The sequence below is a fragment of the Pseudophryne corroboree genome, chromosome 8, assembly GCF_028390025.1.
Source record: "Pseudophryne corroboree isolate aPseCor3 chromosome 8, aPseCor3.hap2, whole genome shotgun sequence".
Classification (NCBI taxonomy): Eukaryota; Metazoa; Chordata; class Amphibia; order Anura; family Myobatrachidae; genus Pseudophryne; species Pseudophryne corroboree.
Genome location: NC_086451.1, coordinates 191,825,727 through 191,850,976, shown reverse-complemented (window position 1 = coordinate 191,850,976; position 25,250 = coordinate 191,825,727). Strand labels below are relative to the sequence as shown.

Sequence of the window (25,250 nt, the reverse complement as noted above, 5' to 3'; positions counted from 1 at the left end):
TCCGCAGATGGTGGTTGCCTCTCTGGCTAGACTGTCAAGTAGAAAGACAATCTTGCCGATACCAAACATAACTATTTTAAAGGAGGCGTCCGATCGCAAGGTAGACAATCTATTTATTGTAGCTGCTACGACACACAGACCTACTATTGTTAGTGCCTGGGTCACCAAGGCTATTAAAGCATAGTCTGGTCGTATTGTTCAGGCTGTAGAGAAAGATACAGCAGGAGTAAATAGTTAGACTAGCGGAGCATATCGGTGAGTCGACTACTTACAATTGCCAGGCCGCAAAGGGATGCTACCAGAATTGCATCATACTTCTCTACGTCGGCCATATCAGAAATAAGGATTCTGTGGCTCAGAGACCGGAAAATCTTTATAGCTGCAAGGGCATCACACAGACCTATGAGGTCCGTGCTTTGGAAAAATGGTTCGGGCAGAACAGGCAGGAGGAGGTCTCCCAAGGAGGGGACGTTTTAATTGGTCTATAATTAGACAAGTGGATTTCACAAACAGAGAAAAAAATCCTCTTTTCTGCGTACCACGTTTCATAAAGCTACGCAAATAGGCAGAAATTACTCTGGTCCAGTATTTGGGTCCTTTCGTGCTAGAGAAGAGGTTTTCGCGTTCAGGCGCGTGAAAACAGAGACCGTTCTCAGTACACAGTCTAGAAACAGGTCTCTAAGACAAGCTCACCTTGGGCGTCCTATGATAGGCGCCGGTTTTGAAAGGTTTCGGGACACCTGGGCTGAGACTTTGCCAAATAACGGGATTCAGCGGAATCCAACGGGACTGCCTCGGTGCCCTCAGAAAGCAGAAGCCCTACTGATAGCGATCCAAAAATTGCTACAGTCAGAAGTCATTACTCCAGTTCCCGCCTCTCAATGAGGAACGGGGTTCTATTCCAATCTTTTTGTCGTACCAAAGCCGGACGGGATGGTCAGACCGATACTCAATTTAACAGCTTTAAACCGATTTTCTATGGGTTTACAAATTCAAGATGGAATCCATTCAGTCGGTCATTGCAAGTTTGGAACAAGACGAGTTCATGCTATCCATGGACATAAAGGATGCATACCTCCATGTCCCGATTTGGTCTCCTCACCAAGCTTACTTAAGGTTTGCACTGGTGAAGGATCACTACCAGTTCAGAGCCCTACCATTCAGTCTATCGTCAGCCCCGAGGATCTTTACGAAGATCATGGCGATAATGGTTGCAGGCTTGAGACTGTTGGGGGGTCACGATAATACCTTATCTAGACAATCTATTGATCAAGGCCTCCTCTCAGGAACAGCTGATAAAGGATGCTCGGACATCTCGCCAATTTCTCATTCGACATGGGTGGATTGTGAACTTTCAGAAATCCAATCTCATACCGACTCAACGGATTCAGTTCCTCGGTCTCATCTTGGACACTGTAAAATTGAGTCTTCCTACCAGAGCACAGGAACCAGGACCTACAGAGGTTAGTGGCTCAGGTACTACAGACACAGACTGTTTCTCTATACCTCTGTGGGCAACTTCTCAGGAAGATGGTGGCGTCGTTCGAAGCTCTCCAGTACGGCAGACTTCATTCCCGACCATTCCAGATGACCCACATTGGTCTGGGAGCAGGTTCACACTGGCTTCTACATCAAAGAATCCCACTTCTACCGCGCATACGAACCTAATTGATTTGGTGGTCGTTGCACAAAAATCTTGCAGCAGGCAAGAGATTCGGCATTTGGGATTGGAGGATCCCGACAACGGACGCCAGTCTCGGAGGTTGGGGTGCTGTCCTAGAGGAACATCAGTTTCAGGGCAGATGGACGTTACAGGAGAGCAGACTACCCATAAACATTCTAGAACTGAGAGCTGTTTACAATGAGCTTCTCTTAGCCGAAGACCTAGTCATGGGTCAACACTTAGAGATACAGATGGACAATGTTACGATGGCGGCTTACATAAACCGTCGGGACCAAAGAGCAGGATGGCGTTAAAGGAAGCCACAAAGATCTTGTTGTGGGCAGAAAGGTGAAACGTCATCCTCTCGGCTGTGTTCATTCCAGGTGTGGAGAACTGGGAAGCGGATTATCTCAGTCGCCAGGCCAGGCATCTGGGAGAGTGGTGCCTACATTCACAGATTTTCGACATGGTGGTGAGGAGATGGGGCCTACCTCAAGTGGACCTCATGGCATCTCGGCAAAACCATCAGCTGCCCAGATAGGTGTCCAGGACAAGAGATCCAGCAGCAGAAGGAGTGGACGCATTAACACTTCCTTGGTGTTACAGGAGGGTTTACATTTTTCCACACTTTCCCCTCATACCCAGGGTTCTGATAAGGTTGAAACAAGAGCGAGTGTATACGATTCTAATCGCACCAGATTGGCCCCGCAGGAGTTGGTATTCAGACCTGCGAAGGTTACTTGCGGAAGATCCTTGGCGGTTATCTCAGAGAGAGGACCTGCTGTCTCAGGGACCGTTCCACCACCCAGACCTGAACAGGCTGCGTTTAACGGCGTGGCCATTGAAACCCAGATGTTAAGGAACAGAGGAATATCACGAACGGCCATTCCTACGATGATTGCCGCTAGGAAGCCGGTCACTGCCATGCACTACTACAGGATTTGGAAGAGGTATATGGACTGGTGTCAAGAACGTGGGTGGAATTCGGCAAACTTCCATTTATCCAGACTTCTACTCTTCCTGCAGGCCGGTCTAGTTTTCGAACTGAGGCTGGGCTCTCTGAAGGTTCAAATTTTGGCTCTCTCTATCCTATTTCAACAGCAGTAAGCGTCCTTGCCAGAGGTTCAAACCTTTTTACAGGGGGTTCTGAGAATGCAGCCCCCTTTTCGTCCTCCTATTGCACCATGGGACTTAAATTTGGTGTTGGAATTTTTGAAACCACCTACTTTTGAGCCGTTAGCAAGAACAGACCTGTGATATCTCTCTTGGAAGGTCACGTTATTGCTTGCCTTGGCTTCGGCCAGGCGTGTTTCTGAGTTGGGAGCCTTGTCGCGTATGAGCTCCTTTTTAACTTTTCATGAGGATAGGGCTGAATTCCGCACAAGAGCGGATTTCCTGCCTAGAGTTGTTTCGGGGTTTCACGTAAACCAGCCATTTGTGGTTACATCTTTCCAGGGTCTCGCAGATGGGGACGTGTCCTTGGATGTTGTCCGAGCTTTACGGGTATACGTACAAGTTACGTCGTCCTTCAGAAAGTCGGACCATTTGTTTTTTCTTTATGATGGGCCTAAGAAGGGTTGGCCAGCATCTAAGCAGTCTTTGTCCAGATGGATTCGACTTGCCATTCGGCAAGCTTATATTTCCTGTGGCAAACAGGTTCCGGTTCAGATGGGTGCTCATACCACCCGATCAGTGGTTGCCTCATCGGCGGCTGCCAGAGGTGCTTCCACTGCTCAACTTTGCAGGGCGGCGACGTGGTCTTCAGCCCACACGTTGGCGAAATTTTACAAGTTTGATACCTTTGCATCCGGTGTTTCTAAGTTCGGACGTTTAGTTTTGCAGACCACCGACAGCACTCCCTCCCTGGGGGATAACTTTGGGACGTCCCCTAATGTCTAAGGAACGCTCCAGTGTCCCCTAGTGGATGAAAGAGAAAAGAGGATTTTTGTACTTACCGATAAATCCATTTCTCTGAATTCTCTAGGGGACACTGGACGCCCGCCTCGGTGCTGTCGGCCTGTTGTGTTAAAAGTTCTTGTTTAAACAGTTCGTACAAACAGCGTTGGTTTTTCGGTTAACAGTTTCTTGGATGCTGTTTGCTATGTTGTACGGTTCGGTTCCTCGCCAGGTGCTCTAGTATCATGTCCTATTCTCTCAGTCAAATTTTCCAAACTGAGGAAGAAGGGATGTGAAGGGGGAGGAGCCGGCTGTGCAGACAATGCTAATTTTAGATTGTGCCACACCTCCGGTTGCAAGCTTCACACCCCTAATATCTAAGGAACGCTCCAGTGTCCCCTAGAGGATTCAGAGAAATGGATTTATCGGTAAGTACCAAAATCCTCTTTTTGTTTGGTGCGGCAGGAGCCGGACCATGGTCACAGGACTGCTGTTAAAGCAGCCCTAAGATTTTATTATTTTATTTTTATAGTCTTACTATGTTTTGAGTGATCTTTCTTAACAGCGTTTTAAACGCATGCTAGAAAGAGTCGCTCCAACAACTCTCCACCGGGTCGCAACAACGCTTACCTTCGGGTATTAGTGCTGTCTCGGCGGGCGTATGTGACAGATGTTCTAGCAGGTCCAGCAGACGTTACCAGGCTGTGGCCGGAGCATGGGGAGAAGGCAGGGCATCGGTTCCACTTACTATTGGATTCCGGACACAGCCGCACTGTATTGGAGGAGACTACAAACAGTGGTTGATGCGCCGCCACTCTTAAGTGTTCCAGCGCTATGCTTTAGGGATCATAGGCGCCAGGACTAGTTTGAGGCCGCGATCCCTGAAGTTTGTCAGCAGGTGGAGTTGGACACTCTCCTAGTCGCCCCTCCGCCCATTTCATGACCAGTTTCCATTGCTACCACGAGGGTACTCGGTCGCAGCTTAGGCCGCTGCGGTTGTGTACACTAGAGTTGCCGCCGAGACCGGGTCGCAGACAGGAGCGTCTGCATACACTCCTCGTTCACTGAGCGTCTGTGTCCGTTATCAGTTACCGGAGCAGGAGTGTACACTAGTAGCGTCTGAATCCACTCAGCGTCTTTCGAGCGTATTGATCGATCTTGGAAGTGGGGTGAGTCTCCCTGTATCCCACTCTGAGTAAAGGTTATACAGTACTAAGATTCTATCTGCTTGTTAGTATGAATAGTTAATTTTGGTACACAATGCATATGAGGCCTGTACAGTACTGTGGTTTTCTGCATATTATGTCTGAAAAACTTGCTGTTATAGCTGTTTTAAAAACAGAAATACAGTAATTGTACTCCTACATACTAGAAAAGAAAAGTATTTTTGTGGTTGATTGTATTCTCATATGACAATTTTTAACATGTGTCTGACTGCTGGTGTGATTGCTGACTTTTATATGTTTGTCAGTATTGTTTCTGAATCTCAATTCAGGTGCACGGGTTGTGGTCAGATTGATATAACTTCTATATCTATATAGGTGATTTTCAGTTACAGAGAGTGTAGTATTTGTAAAAAAAAAAATGGATTATTTACTTATTTTACATGTCTGTGAGCGGCAAAAGACGAGGATACTTTATCAGGGACTTCTACACCCTTAAAATGCTCATCTGGTAAAAGGATTTTGCATGGAATAGCCCAGTATCTTACTTATGAGGGGCAACGCCGTGCAAGAAGGGGTGTGGTCGCACAGACCTTGTCTACAATAGCTGACAGATTACTACTGACGATGGTGTCCGCTAGAAGAGTGTCAGATTTAGGAGCACTGTCGTGTAAGTCTCCTTTTCTGATCTTTTATCCAGATAAGGCAGTTCTCAGAACTAGATCTGTGTATCTTCCGAAGGTGGTCTCAAAGTTTCACCTTAACCAAGATATTGTAGTCCCGGCTTTTCAGGTATCGGTACTTTCTGCGGGAGAAGCGTTGCTGGACGTGGTCCGTGCATTAAGAATCTACATAGATCGTACTAGTGCCATCAGAAAGACAGATTCTTTCTTCATTCTCTACGGATTTCACAAAAGAGGATGGCCTGCTAGTAAACGGACGCTGGCAAGATGGCTCAGAATGGTAATGTCAGAAGCATATTCTCGTGCTGATCTCCCTGCTCCGGCTAATGTCTCTGCACACTCTACCCGTATGGTAGGTCCTTCATGGGCAGCACAACATGGTGCTTCAGCAGATCAGATTTGTAAGGCAGCTGTGGATAACCTGTGGACCCAGCTGTAGAAATATACGTTATGGTAAGAACTTACCGTTGATAACGGGATTTCTCCTATGTCCACAGGGATCCCACGCTGACGCACCTGATTTGAGGATCTTTACAATCACTAAACCTCTTCCCTCTTGTATGGAAGGGTGTGTATGTGTGTTCTTATCGCCTGAATAGGTTTCTACATGATGCTCCTGCCTAGATTGCTGTGAAAACAACTGATTTGACTGAGTCGGTGGGCGGGATTATATGGAGGATCCCCGATGCATCCTGGGAGGCCAGAAAGCTCATGACTATTTGGTGCCATTTCCTCCGGCATATCCCAATGTTATCCTGTGGGTACCTGTGGACATAGGAGAAATTCTGTTATCAACTGTTAGTTCTTACCATAACGTATATTTCTGCAGCGGGGTACACTGGTATTCCACAGGGAATAACATCGGGGTGTAGAGTTGGATCTTGATCCGAGGCACCAACAGGCTAAAGCTTTGACTGTTCCCAGGATGCACTGCACCACCTCCTCTATATCCCCGCCTCCAGGCACTGGAGCTCAGTTTGCAAGTTGGGGCCTGCAGTGCAGGCAGCTAACAGGGAGGGCTGCGTTCGGCAGGCCTGAAAAGAGCTTTTTCTGAGAAGAAAGAAGACTTCAAGGGCTGCAGCATAGGCACTTGGTGCTATATGTCATGCTGACATATCGTGCTGTGGCTCCCTCACCTCCCCCCAGCGGCGCTGTATACTCCCGCGCCCTGGTTGCCGGGTACTTACAGCGGAGACGCTCCAGTCTCATTAGGCACAAATACCGCTGCTGCTCTCCTGGATGGCGTGGCCACACGTTAGGGAGAAATTAAGAGGGTCCCCCCAGGTGGGACCCGCTAAAATCGCGATCTGGCTGCAGACCACGCCACTGGTGTGGACACTGGCCGTGCAGGGACCCCACTATATCCACCAGGGCAAGGAGCACAGGTCTGATTTACTAAAATCCGTTAATTACAGGCTCCATAGTACACGGTGGTAAAGTCCAGCAAAGGGGATAAGGTGCTGACCTGTGGCCCCTCCCTCCAGCTCCAGTCACCATCTACAGCAGAAGTTCCCGCCCTGGAGCTGCATCTCTCTCTCTTTCTCTCAGCGTTTCGGCGCTATTACACAGAGCTGCGCTGATTCTGGGACTGCTGGTCACTGTCACCTCTTTAAAGCCGCCTGCCTCATCAGCGCTGTGCATTTACAGGACACTTAAGTATTCTACATGTCGTTTAGACAGTGTTCGTTAAGTGCATAACTACAGGAATATTTAGTAGAAGTATTCTGTGATATACATCCAGTGTTTACTGTGCATTGTTATATCTGTATACATACATAGTTTTATGTATTATTACTAGTCCGGTGCATTCTTATTGTTGTGTGTAGTAATTTCTGCATTGTACACGTGACTGTGCCTATAGCTGCTGTGTGGTTTCCATTCCATGTGCCACACTGTATTCTGTACCCTGTCATAGGACATACTGCTTTTGTATTTTTCTCTCTGTACTCCAATCACCATATACCACTTAAATCCTCTGTTTGTTATCTGCATTTGCAGCCACACTCCACGGGGTTTTTTTGTCAGGTACTGTGTCTGGCTATATTGTACTGTTATGCCCTAAGGCTATGTTTTCATATAATGTCTGCTACACAGGGCGGGAGATCTGTGGCTGATCATGCAGTGCTGACGCCGTGGATCTATTTGAGGAAAATTTTCCAGCTGAGGGTCCAGGTACTGGGGGTTATGTACCCCTCAGTCAGTCTGCAGCACCGGTGGCACACCAAGACCCACCTTGAGCTGCTTTTTCTAATTTACTGACTACGCCAGTAATGAGACTTGCGCCCCCCTGTGGGACCTCCTGTGCCATTACAGCCACATATTGTCCCTGTAGTTAATCTGCCATGGGTGAATACTCTGTCAACTCAGTTACAGCAATTAAATCAGTCTTTGGTTAAACAAAAGCCTAACCCTCGCCCTCCTAGGACCAAAGGGTCATCTAAGCGGGCCATTTCTTCCTCACAATCCACTCATGTTTTGGATACTTCATCCAATGAAGATGGGGTATATACTGACCCATCAGACACTGATGCAGTTGCTTCTGATGAGGAATCTACAACGCAGGTTGATGTTCCTGACCTATTGGAGGCTATCAAACTGATTTCTCAGATTGATAATGAAACTGACCCTCTAGATAAGTCTAAGAAACCTGATAAGTTCAAACGTTAGAAGGTTACTAAATTAGTTTTGCCACATTCTGACCATTTAGTTGACATACGTCAGGAATCCTGGGAATCTCCGGGAAATAAATTCTCCCTGTCTAAAAAGATGCTAGCTCGTTATCCCCTCTCTGCAGAGTTAAGTAGGAATTGGGAAACGCCACCATCGGTGGACTCACATGTAGCTCGTCTTGTGGTGTCTTCTACTCTGCCTGTCACTACCGTCACCTCTTTGAAGGAACCGACTGATAAGCTTTTGTAGGGTTGCTTGAAGTCTATTTACACTCTTGCGGGTGCCGTTCGTAGACCCACTATAGCAGCTTCTTGGGCTGCAAAAGGTATTGAAGCCTGGGTTCAAGCTGTTGAGGCAGAGCTACCTCTGAATTTTTCTGATAATGCCAGACCGTGTCTTTCATATATTACCACAGCCTCTCATTACACTCAGGAGGCGTCCTCTGATGCTGGTGTTCTGGCGGCCAAAGCGTCTACTACATCTGGCTCGCCGGATTCTGTGGTTGCGGTCCTGGTCAGTGGACCGTGACTCTAAAATGACCTTGGAGGTGATCCCTTTTAAGGGAGACAAACTATTTGGGGAAGATCTGAACAAGATTGTTGCTGACTTAGCGTCGGCTAAGACTGCATGTCTACCAAATACTAATCCTTCGGCTCCGAAGGCTAAAAGTACCCCCTTTCGTTCCTTTCAACCTCCAAGTAAAAGCAAAGGATCAGGCGTAACCGAAACAGGCTTGCGCTTCCAAAACCTCTAAGCCCAAGCCTAAACGTTCTTGGGCTGCCCGTTAGCCTGCTTCCAAAACAGACAAGCCTGCTGGATGATGGGGCGGGCCTCCCCCTGGGGGACCCCAGGGGGTGGGAGTCCGACTTCTGTGGTTCCCCCAGGTATGGTTACAGGCCACTTCAGACGCATGGGTGAGGAAGGTCTTCTCTCGTGGATAAGCCAACTCTTTCAAGATCCTGCTGTATCTGGACGACTTGCTGATCCTGGCGAACTCCCCACAGGTTCTCATCCGTCATCTGGAACTCAATTTCACTCTCGCCCTCTGCAGAATCTAATCCTTGTCAAGTGGGATGGCCTGCCTCACCGAATCAGATCTCACATGAGCTCCTTAACTCCGGAGGTTCGTATGTCACTGAGCTGGTGGCTACAGGACCAACAGTTGAGCAGGGGTCGTCCCTTCTGGATCTCCAACTGGGTCCTCTTAACGACAGATGCCAGTATGTGGGGATGGGGTGCGGTGTTGGAGCAACACTCTCTTCAGGGTCGGTGGACCAGGGAGTAATCTCCTCCCGATAAATATTCTGGAGTTGAGGGCAGTGTTCAATGCTCTGAAACTTGCCCGGCCTGTGGTACAGAACAGGCCTGTTCAAGTACAGTCGGACAATGCCACCACGGTGGCGTACATAAATCCTCACGGGGGCACACGAAGCCGCATGGCAATGTTGGATGTGTCAAAGATTCTTCAATGGGCGGAAAGCCATCTACCAGCCACATCGGCAGTGTTCATTCCAGGGGTCCTCAACTGGGAAGCTGACTTCCTCAGTCATCCGGACGTACACGCCGGAGAGTGGAGCATTCATCCAGAAGTCTTTGAACTCCTAGTGGACAAGTGGGGCCTACCAGATGTAGACCTGATGGCGTCTTGACACAATCACAAGGTTCTGGTCTTCGGAGCAAGGATAAGGGATCCTCAAGCAGTGTTCGTGGATGCACTGGCAATTCCATGGAACTTTCTTCTGGCGTACGTATTCCCTCCGGTGTCACTCCTGCCCAGGGTACTAAGAAAGTTCAAGCAAGAAGGAGGAATACTACTTCTGATCGCTCCAGCGTGGCCCAGACAGCATTGGTTCTCAGACCTGCAGGGTCTCTCTTCTGCTTCCGCAACGCCCAGACCTCATTCAGGGCCCTTGTGTCTACCAGGATCTGGCTCGACTGGCTTTGACGGCGTGGCTCTTGAAGCTTCACTCCTGAGGGTCAAAGGATTTTCGGGTGCGGTCATTCAGACTATGTTGAAAGCCTGTAAACCAGCTTCGGCTCAGATTTATTATAGGGTCTGGAATTCTTACTTCACCTGGTGTGTGGCTAAGAATTACAATGCATACAAGTTCAGTACTGCCAAACTTTTGGCTTTTCTTCTACAGGGCCTGGACTTAGGCCTTCGTCTGTCCTCCCTCAAGGTTCATATATCTGCCTTGTCGGTGTGGTTTCAGAGAGAGATTGCGTCTCTTACTGACGTTCACACTTTAACTCAGGGTTTTTTGCGGATTCAACCTCCCTATGTTCCTCCTGTGGCTCCATGGGATCTGTCTGTTCTTAACGCCCTACAAGAGTCTCCATTTGAACCTCTTGAGTCTGTGGACCTTAAATGGCTTACGCTTAAGGTCTTATTTTTGCTGGCTTTTGCCTCTGCTCGACGTATTTCAGACTTGGATGCCTTATCCTGTCGGTCACCCCTTCTGATTTTTCACCGTGATCGTGCGGTTCTTAGAACTCGCCCTGGTTATCTACCTAAGGTGGTGTCGTATTTCCACCTTAACCAAGAGATTGTGGTTCCATCCTTTATCTATCTCTCCTGGTTTGTCCTCCAAAGAGCAGTCTATGGATGTGGTACGGGCTCTCCGTATCTATGTGAAGAGAACCGCCTCCCTTAGGAGATCTGATTCTTTGTCCTAAGCAAACTTTGGCCAGATGGATTAGAATGGTGATTGCACAAGCTTATGCGCAGGCTGGACTTCCAGCTCCTGCTGCTACCAAGGCCCATTCTACTCTGTCTGTTGGACCTTCTTGGGCGGCCCACCGTGGCGCGTCCCTAGAAGAATTGTGCAAGGCGGCTACATGGTCCTTAGTGAACACGTTCAAAATGCCTTCAATACTTTCGCCTCCCAGGATGCCTCCTTTGGGCGCCGGGTTCTTGTGCCTGCGACAGTGGCGCGTCCGCTGAACAATTGTGCAAGGCGGCTACGTGGTCCTTAGTGAACACGTTCATCAGGTTCTACGCCTTTGATACCTCCGCCTCCCAGGATGCCTCCTTTGGACGCCGGGTTCTTGTGCCCGTTACAGTGCGTCCCCACCCATGAGGAACTGCTTTAGGACATCCCCGATGTTATTCCCTGTGGAATACCAGTGTACCCTGCTGCAGAAAAGGAGATTTATGGTAAGACTTTCCATTGTTAAATATCTTTCTGCAAGGTACATTGGATTCCACAGGGCGCCCACCCTGACGCACTTAGCTTCTTTGGGTTTGTATGGCATTAGCCGCTGGTACCTTCTCCTGTCGTGAGAATGTGGTTCTATGTGGCTAACTACTATCATCTTTTACCTGTTACTGCATTGAACTGGTTAACAAAACTGAGCTCCAGTGCCTGGAGGCGGGGATATAGAAGAGGCGGTGCAGTGCATCCTGGGAACAATTAAAGCTTTAGCCTGTTGGTGCCTTTGGATCAAGATCCAACTCTACATCCCGATGTTATTCCCTGTGGAATCCAGTGTACCTCGCAGAAAGAGATTTAACAATGGTAAGTCTACCATAAATCTCCTTTTCTTCATTTCAGAATGCAGTGACGGGTCTGCTGCCTGCTAGCTGCGAGCACAAAGATGCCTGGGTGCGTGACAACGTATACACAATTCTAGCAGTCTGGGGCCTGAGTCTTGCTTACAGAAAAAATGCTGATCGAGATGAAGACAAAGCAAAGGCATATGAGCTGGAACAGGTAAAACATAGTTCAAATGCAATGTATTTTGTATCCTTTCCCCTTACCATGGGCACGTTTTTCTGTATGCATCAATCCACACGCTTTTGCTGGTAAGTGTATCTCCTGTTCTCTGTCACCACAGATATTTATAGCTTTATATGCATTTATTATTTTAGTTATATAGTTCCACAAATTAAGCAGCAAATGTCTGTCATTCACATCAGTTCCCTGCCCCATAGGTGCTTGCAGTCTAAATTCCCCCACAGCCAATTACCCACCAGCATATTTTTGAAATGTGAAGGGAAACTGGAGAAGACTCAAGCACACACGAGATGAATTTACCAACTACAGGTTGAGTATCCCATATCCAAATATTCCGAAATACAGACTTTTTTGAGTGAGAGTGAGATAGTGAAACCTTTGTTTTCTGATGGCTCAATGTACACAAACTTTGTTTAATACACAACGTTATTAAAAATATTGTATTAAATAACCTTCAGGCTGTGTGTATAAGATGTATATGAAACATAAATGAATTGTGTGAATGTACACACACTTTGTTTAATGTACAAAGTTATTAAAAATATTGGCTAAAATGACCTTCAAGCTGTGTATATAAGGTGTATATGAAACATAAATGCATTCTGTGCTTAGACTTGGGTCCTATTGCCATGATATCTCATTATGGTATGCAATTATTCCAAAATACGGAAATATCCGATATCCAAAATACTTCTGGTCCCAAGCATTTTGGATAAGGGATACTCAACCTGTATATATGTAGGGTCCTTGTTGGAAATCGAGCCCATGACCTGTGAGGTAGCCCCATCAGCGATGCAATGAATACATTTATAGTATGATTTCTTTAGAATCTACCACTCTGCATCACATAAGTGTACTGTCGCAGTCTGCCCAGCCTTGAGCCAAGTCTAGGATTTCACATGTTTGCCTTTATTAAAGGTCACTCCGCATCTCCAGTGTCATACTGTTGTGACCTGTAGGTGCAAAGGCATAGACACATCACTGTTAATGCTTGACGCACTTAAACGCTTTTTGAAAAACTACAATAAAACTAATTTTTATTACTGAAAAAGTTTTTAGGTGAGCCTTAATTGGTAGACGTGGAGATGTTGTGTTTGTCAGAGATAATGTAGTTCACTGTTATTTTTTAGGAATTTCACATTTAATGGTCTGTTTATGTAAGAGAGGTTCACTTCTGCTTTCAACTTACCCTTGAGATGTTTTTTTTTCTTCTTTTTTTAAATATAAGGAAAAGGTATCTATAAGCGCATTCCATTTATGGGGAGGGAAGAATAGACTTGCTTTTGTGTTACATTTTGTACTGAAGCAGCTCGCACTATGCACATTTCATAGTTCAGAATGTTGGCTAACAATATGAACATTATTTATAATATGAGAAGTAATCGTACTTTTCATAGAACCCTCATCTTAAATGATTATGCACATCAGAGGGGATTCCAAAGCACACAATGTCTACTATGTACCGAATACTTTTGGAGAGCATGTTTGACTCGCAACCTAATTATGTAGTTGTGTGAAACAGGGAATTGCATAGTCAGCTGGCCATACACCAGAATTATATCATTCTAACCAGCCAATGAGTCTGGTATTGTGTAGGAACAAATGATAATCTTTTGTTTTTCCCACACACCGACAAATGGTACATCCAACTAGTTGGGAAAATAAAACAATTTGATTTTTCCAACAAATCATTTTGGTGTATGGGAAAGTTAAAAACTTTCTCTCCCAAAAAATGATAATTAGGGGGACACTCTTGGTCTTGCTTTTGACCGCAGCAACTATTTCTGCTAAATATTTCGGTAGTCTGATTGTTAGGTTCCGAAATATAGATTTTCTGCTGCGGGGTATACTGGGCTCCACAAGGAATAACATCGGGGGTGTAGAGTAGGATCTTGATCCGAGGCACCAACAGGCTCAAAGCTTTGACTCTTCCCAAGATGCACAGCGCCGCCTCCACTATAACCCCGCCTCTGTACACAGGAGCTCAGTTTGTAAGTTGGTGCCATGCAGTAAGCAGGCAGTCAACAGGAGGACTGCTACTGCAGCCCGTATTATAGCTTATTTCAGAAGAAAAGAAGAACTTTTGAAGACTTCAAGGGCTGCACCTTTTATGTATGTCAAATAGACATCGTTTGCTGCAGCTCCATCACTCCCCCAGCGGCGCTGTATACTCCCGCGCTCTGGTTGCCGGGTAACTATAGCGGAGGCTCCGGTGTTCTTCTGTTAGTCACACACACTCGCCGCTGACCTCCGGGATCACGTGGCCGCAGGTACAAGGGGAGGTAAGGGGTCTCTTGGCCCGCTGTTAACTGCGATCCGGCGCGGCCGTGGACTCTGTAAAGGGCAGACGCTCCACTAGTCACTTGGACACAGGGCACAGGTGAGGGTTTTTTCTCTTATAAAAACCCGCTTTTAACGAAGCCCGCAGCGCCCGGTGGGGAAGCCAGCAGGGGGATAAGGCCTGACGTGTAGCCCCTCCCCCAGGACTCCGTTTGGGTAAATGTTCCCGCCCTGGAGCTGCATTTCTCTCCCTCAGCCGCCATCACATGGAGCTGACCTTTTCCTGGGACTGCTGGGTCAAATCCTCCTCTGTAAAGTCGCCTGCACGCCAGCGCTGTGCATTTTACTGGATACTTAAGTATTCTACCTGTCAAGGGACAGTGTTAGTTAAGAAAGAGTGCATACATTCAGGGTTGTGTGGTACAAACACCCTGTGATATACATCCAGTATCTACTGTGTTTTCTGCTGTGGGGTACACTGGGCTCCACAAGGAAAGACATAGGGGTGTAGAGTAGGATCTTGATCCGAGGTACCAACAGGCTAAAAAGCGTTGACTGTTCCCAAGATGCATAGCGCCGCGTCCTCTATAACCCCGCCTCCCTGCACAGGAGCTCAGTTTTGTAGTTGGTGCCGCAGATAGCAGGCACACAACAGTGGGGCTGCTCTGGGCAGCCCTAAGAAGAGCTTTTTTGAGAAGAAAAGTGAATACTTCAAGGGCTGCAGCAGTGTGTACATGTCTAGTGACATTCACTGCTGCAGCTCCATCTCTCCCCAGCGGCACTGTACACTCCCGCGCCCTAGTTGCCGGGTACCTACAGCAGGAAGCTCTGGTTTTCTTCTGGTCTGGCACACACGACGGGGTCTCTCCGGGATCGCGTGGCCGCGCTTCGGAGGTGGTGAGTGGGGACCCGGAATTTATCGCGATCCGGCGCGGTCAGTGGGAGGCAGGCCGCGCGCGCTGGCGGTGGACACTGGCAGTACAGGCGATCCCACTAGATCACCAGGGCATGGGTGCAGGTCAAGTTTTCCCTTAAAACCTTTTTGTGTGTAGCCCGCAGTACCTGGTGGTTTTGCCAGCAGAGGGGATAAGGCTTAGACCTGGAGCCCCTCCCCCAGCCCCAGGGCGCCTTTTCCAGCAAATGTTCCCACCCTGGAGATGCATATCTGTCTTTCCGTCCCTCCCTGTCAGTGTTTGGGCGCTATTTCTCTCAGCTACACTGTTCCTGGGACTGCTTGGGCAAATCCTCCTTTGTAAAGCCGCCTGGTTTTCAGCGCTGTGACTTTACATGACACTTAAGTATTCTACATGTCAATTAGACAGTGTTAGTTAAGAGAGTGCATTTAGTCAGGGTTCTCTGGTACAAGTACCCTGTGATATACATCCAGTTCTTACTGTGCAGTGTTATATGTATTGACTACATAGCTATATATAAGCTGGTCCAGTTCAGTATTATTGTTAGTAATAACCTCTGCATTGTATAACTGTGACTATATGTGTGTGCATTAGCTTGCTGAGTGGCTTCCATTTCGTGTCTCACTCAACTTGCTATCCCTATATTCTATAACCTGAGGGGGCTTGGTGCGTCAGGTTTTATAATTATATAGGATTTTCACAAGATATACTTTAATACGTATTTTTCTCTGTGATTTTAGTCACCATATCTCTCCTGTATCTCTGCTTGTGCTGACTACACTACGCAGGGGTTTGGGCAAGAGGTATTGTGCTGCTGACAATTGTACTGTTACCTGATACTGCAAGTTATATCATGTCTGCTTCTGAAGGTAACGGTTCTGGGGCTGAACACACTGCCGGTGTTGCTGAAGCCACAGATCCCTATGAGGAGACTTTAGCAGCTGTGGGCTCTGGTTCTGGGGGCTCCTTGCCCCCCAGTGGGATTGTGGCAACGGGGGTGCATAATGACCCACCGTGGACTACTTTCTCCACGCTTCTACATACGCTAGTTACTAAACTAACCCCCCCTATGGGACCTCCTATGCCTGTGCAACCGTATGTGGTCCCCGCAGCTAACCCGCTGTGGGCGGACAATTTATCTGCTCAATTGAAGAAGTTGAACCAGTCCTTGACTACTAGAAAGTCTGACCCTTGCTCGCCTAAGACCAAGGGGTCCTCTAAGCGAGCTCTTATCTCCTCACAATCCACTGCTGTCACTGACACCTCGTCTGATGAAGATGGTGCTTACACTGACCCCACAGATACTGCTGATGGGAAGGGTAGTTCACATGTGGATGTTCCTGATCTTTTGGAGGCTATTAAGTTGATTTTACAGATTACAGATGATCCTGAGCCATCCGCCCCTCCTAAGAAACCAGATAGGTTCAAGCGTCAGAAGGTGGTTAAACAAGTTTTACCTCACTCTGACCACCTAGTGGATATACGTCAGGAAACCCGGGAAAGAAGTTTGTGCCTCAAAAGAAGATGCTGGCTCCCTATCCCCAGAGCTGTCTAGAAATTGGGAAACGCCTCCTCCAGTAGACTGTCATGTGGCTAGGATGGTGGTTTCCTCAGCTCTACCTGTCACTACCGTCACGTCTCTAAAAGAGCCTACGGATAAACGTGTGGAGGGTTGTCTGAAAGCGATTTACACCCTCACGGGTGCTGCACAACGGCCCACTATTGCAGCAGCATGGGCTGCAGAGGCTATTGAAGCATGGGCCCTAGAGTTGGAAGCTGAAATCTCTTCTGACCATGCTAGACAATGCTTGTCATATATTGTCACAGCTTCTCACTATATTAAAGAGGCAGCTTCTGATGCCGGTATTCTAGCGGCCAAGGCCTCTACTACTTAAGTCCTGGCTCGCCGGATATTGTGGCTGAGATCCTGGTCTGTGGATCTGGACTCTAACCCTGGAGGTACTCCCTTTCAAGGGAGATATTCTGTTTGGGGAGGACTTAAATAAAATAGTGGCTGACTTGGCTACTGCCAAAACTGCCTGTCTGCCAAGTACCGCTCCGTGTCGAAGGCTAAAGGTACGTCCTTTCGCCCCTTTCGTCCTTCAGGTAAAGCAAAAGGTCAGGCGTACAACAAGCAGGCCCGCACTTCCAAACCTGATAAGCCGAAGCCCAAAAGAGCCTGGGCTGCCCGTTAGCCAGCTTCCAAGACGGATAAGCCTGCCGCATGACGGGGCGGGCCTCCCCCTGGGGGATCCCAGGGTGGGGGGCCGGCTTCTAGGGTATACCCAGGAATGGTTGAAGACCACTTCAGATGCCTGGGTACGGGAAGTCGTCACTCGAGGTTACGCCATAGCCTTCAAAAACCGTCCCCCTCATCGATTTTGCCTGACAGACTTCCTGTTGGACCAGACAAAGGCAAACACTCTACATTCGGTGGTACAGACCCTCCTGGATACAGGTGTCGTTGTACAGGTGCCTCTTGCTCAGAGGGGCTGGGGGTACTATTCTCCGCTGTTTCTGGTCCCGAAACCGAATGGGTCCTCCCAGGCCAATTCTCAACCTCAAGGCATTGAACAGGTTTGTGAAAGTTTCCAAGTTCAGTATGGAAACCCTTTGCTCTATAGTTGTGGCCTTGGAACCTGGGGACTACATGGTCTCCCTGGATATACAGGATGCTTACCTGCATATTCCTATAGCAGTGTCACAGCAATACCTGAGGTTTGCGATTTGCAACCTCCATTACCAGTTTCGGGCGTTACCTTTTGGTTTAACTACGGCTCCGCGAGTCTTCACCAAAGTTATGGCGGTGATGACGGTGGTACTCTGCCGTCAAGGGGTCAGGATACTGCCGTATCTGGACGACTTGTTAATCCTTGCAAATTCCCCAGATCTTATTCTACGCCATCTGGATATGACTGTCCGGTTTCTACAAGCCCACGGGTGGCTCATCAGCTGGAAGAAATCTTCCCTGGTCCCTGCTCAGAGCATGGCGCACCTGGGAGCGCTATTGGACACTCACAACCAGCGGTTGTTCTTGTCTCAGGAGAAAGTCCTGAAGCTTCAGGACAGGATTCGTTGCTTCCTTTCTCGTCCGCAAGTGTCAATACATTCGGCGATGCAGGTGCTGGGCCTCATGGTGTCAGCATTCGACATGGTGGAGTATGCTCAATTCCATTCTCAGCCTCTGTAGAGGGCGATTCTAGCCAAGTGGGTCGGCCTGCCTCACCGGATCAGGTCTCGCATAATCTCATTGACTCCGGAGGTCCATCTGTCGCTGTACTGGTGGCTCCAGGACCAACGATTGTGCAGGGGCCGTCCCTTCTGGATATCCGACTGGGTCGTGTTGACGACGGATGCCATTCTAAGAGGTTGGGGCGCGGTGCTGGAGCAACACTCCCTTCAGGGTCGGTTGACCAAGGAGGAATCTCTCCTCTCGATCAACATTCTGGAATTGCGGGCGGTCTTCAATTCGTTGAACCTGGCCCAGCATTTAATTCAGAACCGTCCTGTTCAAGTACAGTTGGACAACGCCACCACAGTGGCTTACATAAATCATCATGGCGGCATTCAAAGCCGTTTGGCAATGAAGGAAGTCTCACGGATTCCGCAATGGGCGGAACGCCATCTACCGGCCATATTGGCAATATTCATTCCAGGAGTCCTGAATTGGGAAGCGGACTTTCTCAGTCGTCAGGACGTTCATGCCGGCGAGTGTGGCCTTCATCCAGAAGTGTTTCAACTCCTAGTGGAAAAGTGGGGCCTTCCAGACGTAGATCTGATGGCGTCTCGACACAATCACAAGCAGGAAAGAGGAATTCTGCTTCTCATAGCTCCAGCGTGGCCCAGACTGCACTGGTTCTCAGACCTGCAGGGCCTATCGTCAGAGCGTCCAATTCTACTTCCACAACGCCCAGACCTCCTCGTTCAGGGCCCCTGTGTCTACCAGGACCTAGCCCGGCTGTCTTTGACGGCGTGGCTCTTGAAGCTTCCGTCTTGAGGGCTAAAGGGTTTTCTGAGGCGGTCATTCAAACTATGTTGCGGGCTCGGAAACCGGCTTCTGCTTGGATTTACCATAGGGTCTGGCATTCTTACTTTGTTTGGTGCACATCTAACAATTATGACGCTTCCAAGTTTAGTATAACCAAGTTATTGGCCTTTCTTCAGCAGGGCCTGGACTTAGGCCTGCATCTGGCCTCCCTCAAGGTTCAAATATCTGCCTTGTCGGTGTGGTTTAAGAGAAAGATTGCGACCTTACCTGATGTGCATACCTTCACTCAGGGTGTGTTGCGTATCCAACCTCCCTATGTCCCGCCTGTGGCTCCTTGGGACTTGTCGGTGGTTTTGGAGGCGTTACAAGAGTCTCCGTTTGAACCTCTTGGTTCAGCTGATCTTAAGTGGCTTTCCCTTAAGGTGGTGTTTCTGCTGGCTATTGCTTCAGCTAGAAGAGTGTCGGATTTGGGTGCCTTGTCTTGTAGTCCCCCATATTTGATATTTCACTGTGACCGGGCGGTTCTTAGGACTCGTCCCGGTTATTTGCCTAAGGTGGTTTCTTCATTCCACCTTAATCAGGAGATTGTGGTACCGGCCCTTGTCTCTCCTGATCTGTCTCCCAAAGAGCGGTCTTTGGATGTGGTACGTGCTCTCCATATCTATGTGAAGAGAACTGCTTCTGTTAGGAAATCTGATTCTCTCTTTATTCTGTTTGGGTTTCACAAACGGGGCTGGCCTGCTCACAAGCAGACTTTGGCCAGATGGATTAGAATGGTGATTGCACATGCTTATGTGAGGGCTGGTCTGTCAGCTCCTGCTCACATTACGGCTCATTCTACTCTGTCTGTTGGACCTTCTTGGGCGGCCCGCCGTGGTGCGACCCTTGAACAATTGTGCAAGGCGGCTACGTGGTCCTCTGTGAACATGTTCATACGATTCTATGCCTTCTATACTGCTGCTTCCCAGGATGCTTCCTTTGGACGCCGGGTTCTTGTGCCCGCTACAGTGCGTCCCCTCCCATAAGGAACTGCTTTAGGACATCCCCTATGTCTTTCCTTGTGGAGCCCAGTGTACCCCGCAGCAGAAAACGAGTTTTATGGTAAGAACTTACCTTTGTTAAAACTCTTTCTGCGAGGTACACTGTGCTCCAAAAAGCGCCCACCCTGACGCACTTAGCTTCTTTGGGTTGGTATGGCATTAGCTGCTGACACTTCTCCTGTCGTGAGAGTGTGGTGTATGTGGCTACTAACCGTTGTCGTCTCTTTTCCTGCTACTGCATTGGGCTGGTTAACTAATAACTGAGCTCCTGTGCAGGGAGGCGGGGTTATAGTGGAGGCGGCGCTATGCATCTTGGGAACAGTCAAAGCTTTTGAGCCTATTGGTGCCTTGGATCAAGATCCTACTCTACACCCCAATGTCTATCCTTGTGGAGCCCAGAGTACCTCGCAGAAAGAGATAGGTAAGTTCTTACCATAATTCTCATTTTTCGTATGTCTGTCAGTCCCTCCTGGGTGGGTACCTCCGTGTTTCCCTTCTATGCGGCTCGTAGTCCCTTCTATGTGGTCCCTGGTCCCAACTATGTGTATTGTAGCATGGTTCGTATTCAGGTCTAGGGGGTCTGTATACGTTATGTGTCCCTTTACTCCTACAATCCCTCTCAAAATGTCCTCCCTTCTGGCAATAGAAACATACTATTGACCATGACTTACCATCAGTGATCTGGGGTTTTGGCTGATGGGACTTTCCTGTAAGTGCCTGTATACTTACCGTCATCAGCTTATCCCCTTGCGACTCCCTGTGTTTACTGATGTTACGATCATGCTCGATAGCGGACTCTCTCAACGCAGCCACAGAGATACCTCTCCAATTAGGTAGAGGTTTGCACTCTTGTCCTCAGTGCCTCCTTTAATCCGTCCATTAACACAGAGACAGCTACCTCCCTGTGGTTGGCATTCTTCTTAATATCCTCGATCCCAGTGTATCTAGCCATTTCCTGCAGTGCTCTATGGAAATACTCGGATGCCATTTCACCTTCCTTTTGTCTTATGGAGAAGATTTTATTCCATTTAACAACAGTAGGGAAATACACTCCTAATTGCAGGTTGATTTGCCGTACATACTCCTGATTGTACTCATCAGTGAGAGGCATTTCTGCATCTAATTTACAATCTGTTATGAATTTTGGGATGTCAATGTTTGAGGGTAAACACAACCGTAGCACTGTTCGCCAATCTTTATTTGTGGGCTCATGGGCGTTACCTAATTCTCTAATGAATTTCTGGCATCTGACTAGATCTTTTCTGGGATCGGGGAATTCTGACATAATTGACCTTAACTCTGCCCGAGACCAAGGACAATGCATTGCAATGTTCGTGATGGGAGTTACTCCCTGACTATCCGTTCTCCCATTGGGAACTGCATTCACCCTGACAGGATTTAATTCAACTATATCATTTTGGTTTGATTCTATAATACGGGGAGTTATCGTCTCGGCATAGTGTATGGTGCCATACTTACCGGTGGACACAACCTCACCCACCCCTCTGCTGGGGGGGTATCGCTACTACTCTTGGTGGTTGGGCCGTGCCCACCTTGGTATTCTCTATGGTGGCTGCTAGAGAGAGTGCCGATATCGTGCTGGGCTCATCCTCCTCCTCACAATCCTGGGTAAAATTTAGAATGGGATACAACTGGTAAGGGTTAGGGTTAACACATTGATTAATCACTTTCTTATCCTTTACCAATGCACCATTGTTTGTAGCCAATTTCTCCCCGTCACCATATGGCGGTGGTGGTGCGCTCGCAATCGCTTTCCTACTAGGTTTGGAACTTGCTGTGCGAGCCAGTTCCCATTGCAACTCCCCCTCTTGCTGCCACAAATTTAAACAGTCTGTATGTTTGATCCTTTGTTTTCTAGATTTGATCATACATATTCTAATCCTTATGTTCTGCAATACCTCTGATTCAAAGCTGCCCACCCTAGGGAATGATGCCCTATCTTCAGCAGTCATACGCACTCATTCATTGCAAAAAGCCTCCGTGTGTGGACCATATTTCTCACACATAAAAACCTCACTGACCCCTTGGGCCGCGGTTCTCCAGCCTGAACCCTGGCTATCAAACATCCACCGCTTGTGCAATTGGATCCCATTGCAGACTTTTTGCTTGCTAACACAATCCCCAATGCACAACACGAATAGACGGTGAAAGACACCTAGCGCTTTCACTCGCTCCTCCTCTGACGTACCACTACTCACTCCAATAGTGACCACCGCGTACCCAGTGAGGACCCTACCTGGCTTCTATTCACTGGAAATTTTAGGAATAACTTACCTTTTCCAGTGAATATCTACCGTTGAAGATTTCCTGAGAGAGACCAGCGAAAATTTCCCTTTTCGTTATACACAAATCACGCTTGCGTATGCTCTACACGGCGCTAATGATACCACGGTTTGCGCAAAAGCTCGCAAAAATAGTATCACGTTGTGCAGCATATCGCACGTACAAACGCACGGTCCAATCGCACAGCGTACAGGTACTTGTTACCTATCCGCCCTACGACCACTGGAGTCGAATACACAAGCTGCGCTCCTCAGCCGGAGCATAACACAAAACCTTTACTTCAATTCACAACTCTATACTTCTCAATGCACAATTCTATATCACGCTCCTCTGCAAATCTGCTCGCGATTTGCGTATTTCTCTATGTATTAACGAAAGTCAGCCGCATCACGGCACCAAGCCTCAGCTTACTTAGTGTCACCTACGGGATCCCGAATTCCGAGGTTCGACAACCGTTCACTCCTACTTTCACTCACTCAAATACACAATTGTTTTTCTTTTCTGTACAGAAAATATCACTCCCTGTGACCGGCTACTTTACCCCAGAGGTAGTACAGTTTTATACAAAATATTATATTAATCTGCTTTTGAAATCGGATAGTTATGTGCTATTGTATTAAAGTATACTATCCCACCTTTACTTGAACAACTATCGTCTGATTTATACTTTGCTTCCGCATTCCTACACAACTTTGCATAACCACGCGACCGTGCTTGCCTTTACACCACGTGTGCGCTCCTGTATTTTGTCCATACCACGTGTACAAACGTTCGTCCGCAACTCAATAAACCACACAATCTCTATAAATGTGAGCAATACAAACCACTATCCTTCACTAACACAACACACAGTTGTTTCCGTATAAACCTAAGCGACCAGGCCGGAGCTGCATTTTGTGTTTTACGATTACACCCTTAACACACTATTTCAAATATTTTTTTGTATAATCTATTTTTATTGAAAAGAATACAGACTTGTGCCAACATATAAACACGTATGAACATGTCAACGGTAAACGGCTAAACATAATGGCGTTCAGAAATATGAACAAATTGTAGCCGCGTGTTCAATATATCCAAAGTCTGCACTAACAATTTTGAAATAGGGAACATTAGAAATAAACAGACACAGAACGAGAAAAGGAACATAACAGAGAAAAAGGTGAGCAAGCCGAGAATGCAAAGAAGAGGAGGGAAGGATATGTGAAATGAACCGACACATTCGAACATGCAGGCCTGGGACAAATGACCACTAGGCTCCCATCACCCATCTCATTTCGTAGAAGAGGTATAGGTCTTGTATGACTCAGAGGTCTTATATTCTATCCAAGGCAACCACGTAGCGATAAACTCGGACAGTCTATCCCCAGCGGACAGTAATATATCTTCCATATTCATGTAGTAGTCCAGTCTGGAGAACCAGGTACACCTTGTAGGAGGGCTGGAGGACCTCCACAGAGTGGGAATTACTGCCAAGGTGTCTTAATAGTGATGACTTATAGGTAGAGAGTGGGGTAGTGGAATGGTTCAATAACCAAAAAGCCGGGTCAGAGGGGACAGGAGCATGCAGAATAACACCGGAAATGGAAATTACATCACCCCAAAAAGATTTAATAAGGGGACAGGTCCACCAGATGTGCAACAAAGAGCCTAGGTCTTTATGACCTCTCCAACAGGCAGGTGAGGTAGATGGGGAAATGGCGTGGAGGAGGGTAGGGTGCCTGTACCATCTCATCAGAATCTTATATTGTGTTTCTCTGACCTGTATGCATATAGAACTCCTATGGGCTTTAAGAAAGATAGAGTCCCAATCCCTGTCTGAGAGTGAGATGTTCAGGTCTCTTTCCCATTTCTGGGTGGAAAGAGGAGGGGGCAAGGAGTCAGATGCACATAGGAGTCTATACAGGGTGGACACCGTGTGTACGGGGTTCAGGGGCGCCACACACATCTTTTCAAATGGAGTCAGCTCCCGGGATGCTTGCCGGTATATATTATTCGTATATAGGAAATGTCGAACCTGCAAGAACTTCCAGAAGTCAGCCTGCGGGATCTCCCATTTTGCCCGAATATCCGAGAATTGCTTAACCCCGGATGGTTGAACTAGCTGACCCACTCTAAAAAGTCCCTCCAGCGCCCAGTTTTGGTAATAACCCAGGGAGAGGCCAGGTGGGAAAGCCGGGTTGCTCAAAAAGGAAGTAAGGGGGCCAAAGACCGAAGAAAGGGATGGTCGTCGCCTAATCCCCCTCCAGAAGGAGAGCGTAGGGGAAACAGTCGGGTGAGGGTGCGGGAGTTTGGGTAAGGTCGGGAGCCAAGGGAAAATTTCTGGGTACAGCTGAACACATAGGCCCTCCAATACCACCCACTGTTTCACCTCCCGACCCTTGGTCCAGTCCAATACCCTGTTCAGGAGGATTGCATGATAATAGGTTTTAATATCTGGAAGTAGAAACCCACCTTTTTTAGGTGGGCGAGTCAGAACGGTTCAACCAATTCTGGGCCTCTTACGGCGCCAAATAAATTGTTGGATTACGGATCTTACAGTCTGGAACCAGGAGTCGGATCCGAATTTTTAAGGTCTGGAGGAGTGTGTTCATTTTTACAACATTGATTCTGCCTAGCCATGAAAGATTGTGGTGTTGCCATCTGCAGTAGTCGTTTCTAATGGCCTGGAGAATAGAGTGGAAGTTCAGGGACAACAGACGCGATAAGTCGCTGGAAAGCTGGACTCCTAGGTACGTGATGTGGGAATCTCTCCATATAAATGGGAAAGTGGATTTCAAGACCGTTAAAATCGTTTGAGGGATTGAGACATGTTAACTTTAAAACCTGAAAGTGAACTGAAAGTGTCCAGCTCACACATCAGCTGGGGGAGTAAGTGGGCGGGTTGTGTGACAACTGTCAGCAGGTCATCT

At 47.8% G+C, this 25,250-nt stretch overlaps 1 protein-coding gene across 11 annotated transcripts in view; it reads left to right on the top strand.

Moving 5' to 3' along the window:
- The window catches only part of PHKA1 (phosphorylase kinase regulatory subunit alpha 1), an 828,488-nt gene that overhangs the window by 96,354 nt on the left and 706,884 nt on the right, over positions 1-25,250 (top strand). For 9 of the 11 annotated variants that reach the window (XM_063937029.1, XM_063937030.1, XM_063937027.1 and 6 more), the window contains one exon: positions 11,630-11,788. The exons of 1 other annotated variant lie outside the window; for it this stretch is intronic. In XM_063937029.1, coding sequence (XP_063793099.1) covers positions 11,630-11,788 — 159 coding nt within the window. Of the gene's footprint in view, positions 1-11,629; positions 11,789-12,009; positions 12,122-25,250 lie in introns of those variants that run through there. One more of the 11 variants, XM_063937034.1, reaches the window with a different exon arrangement.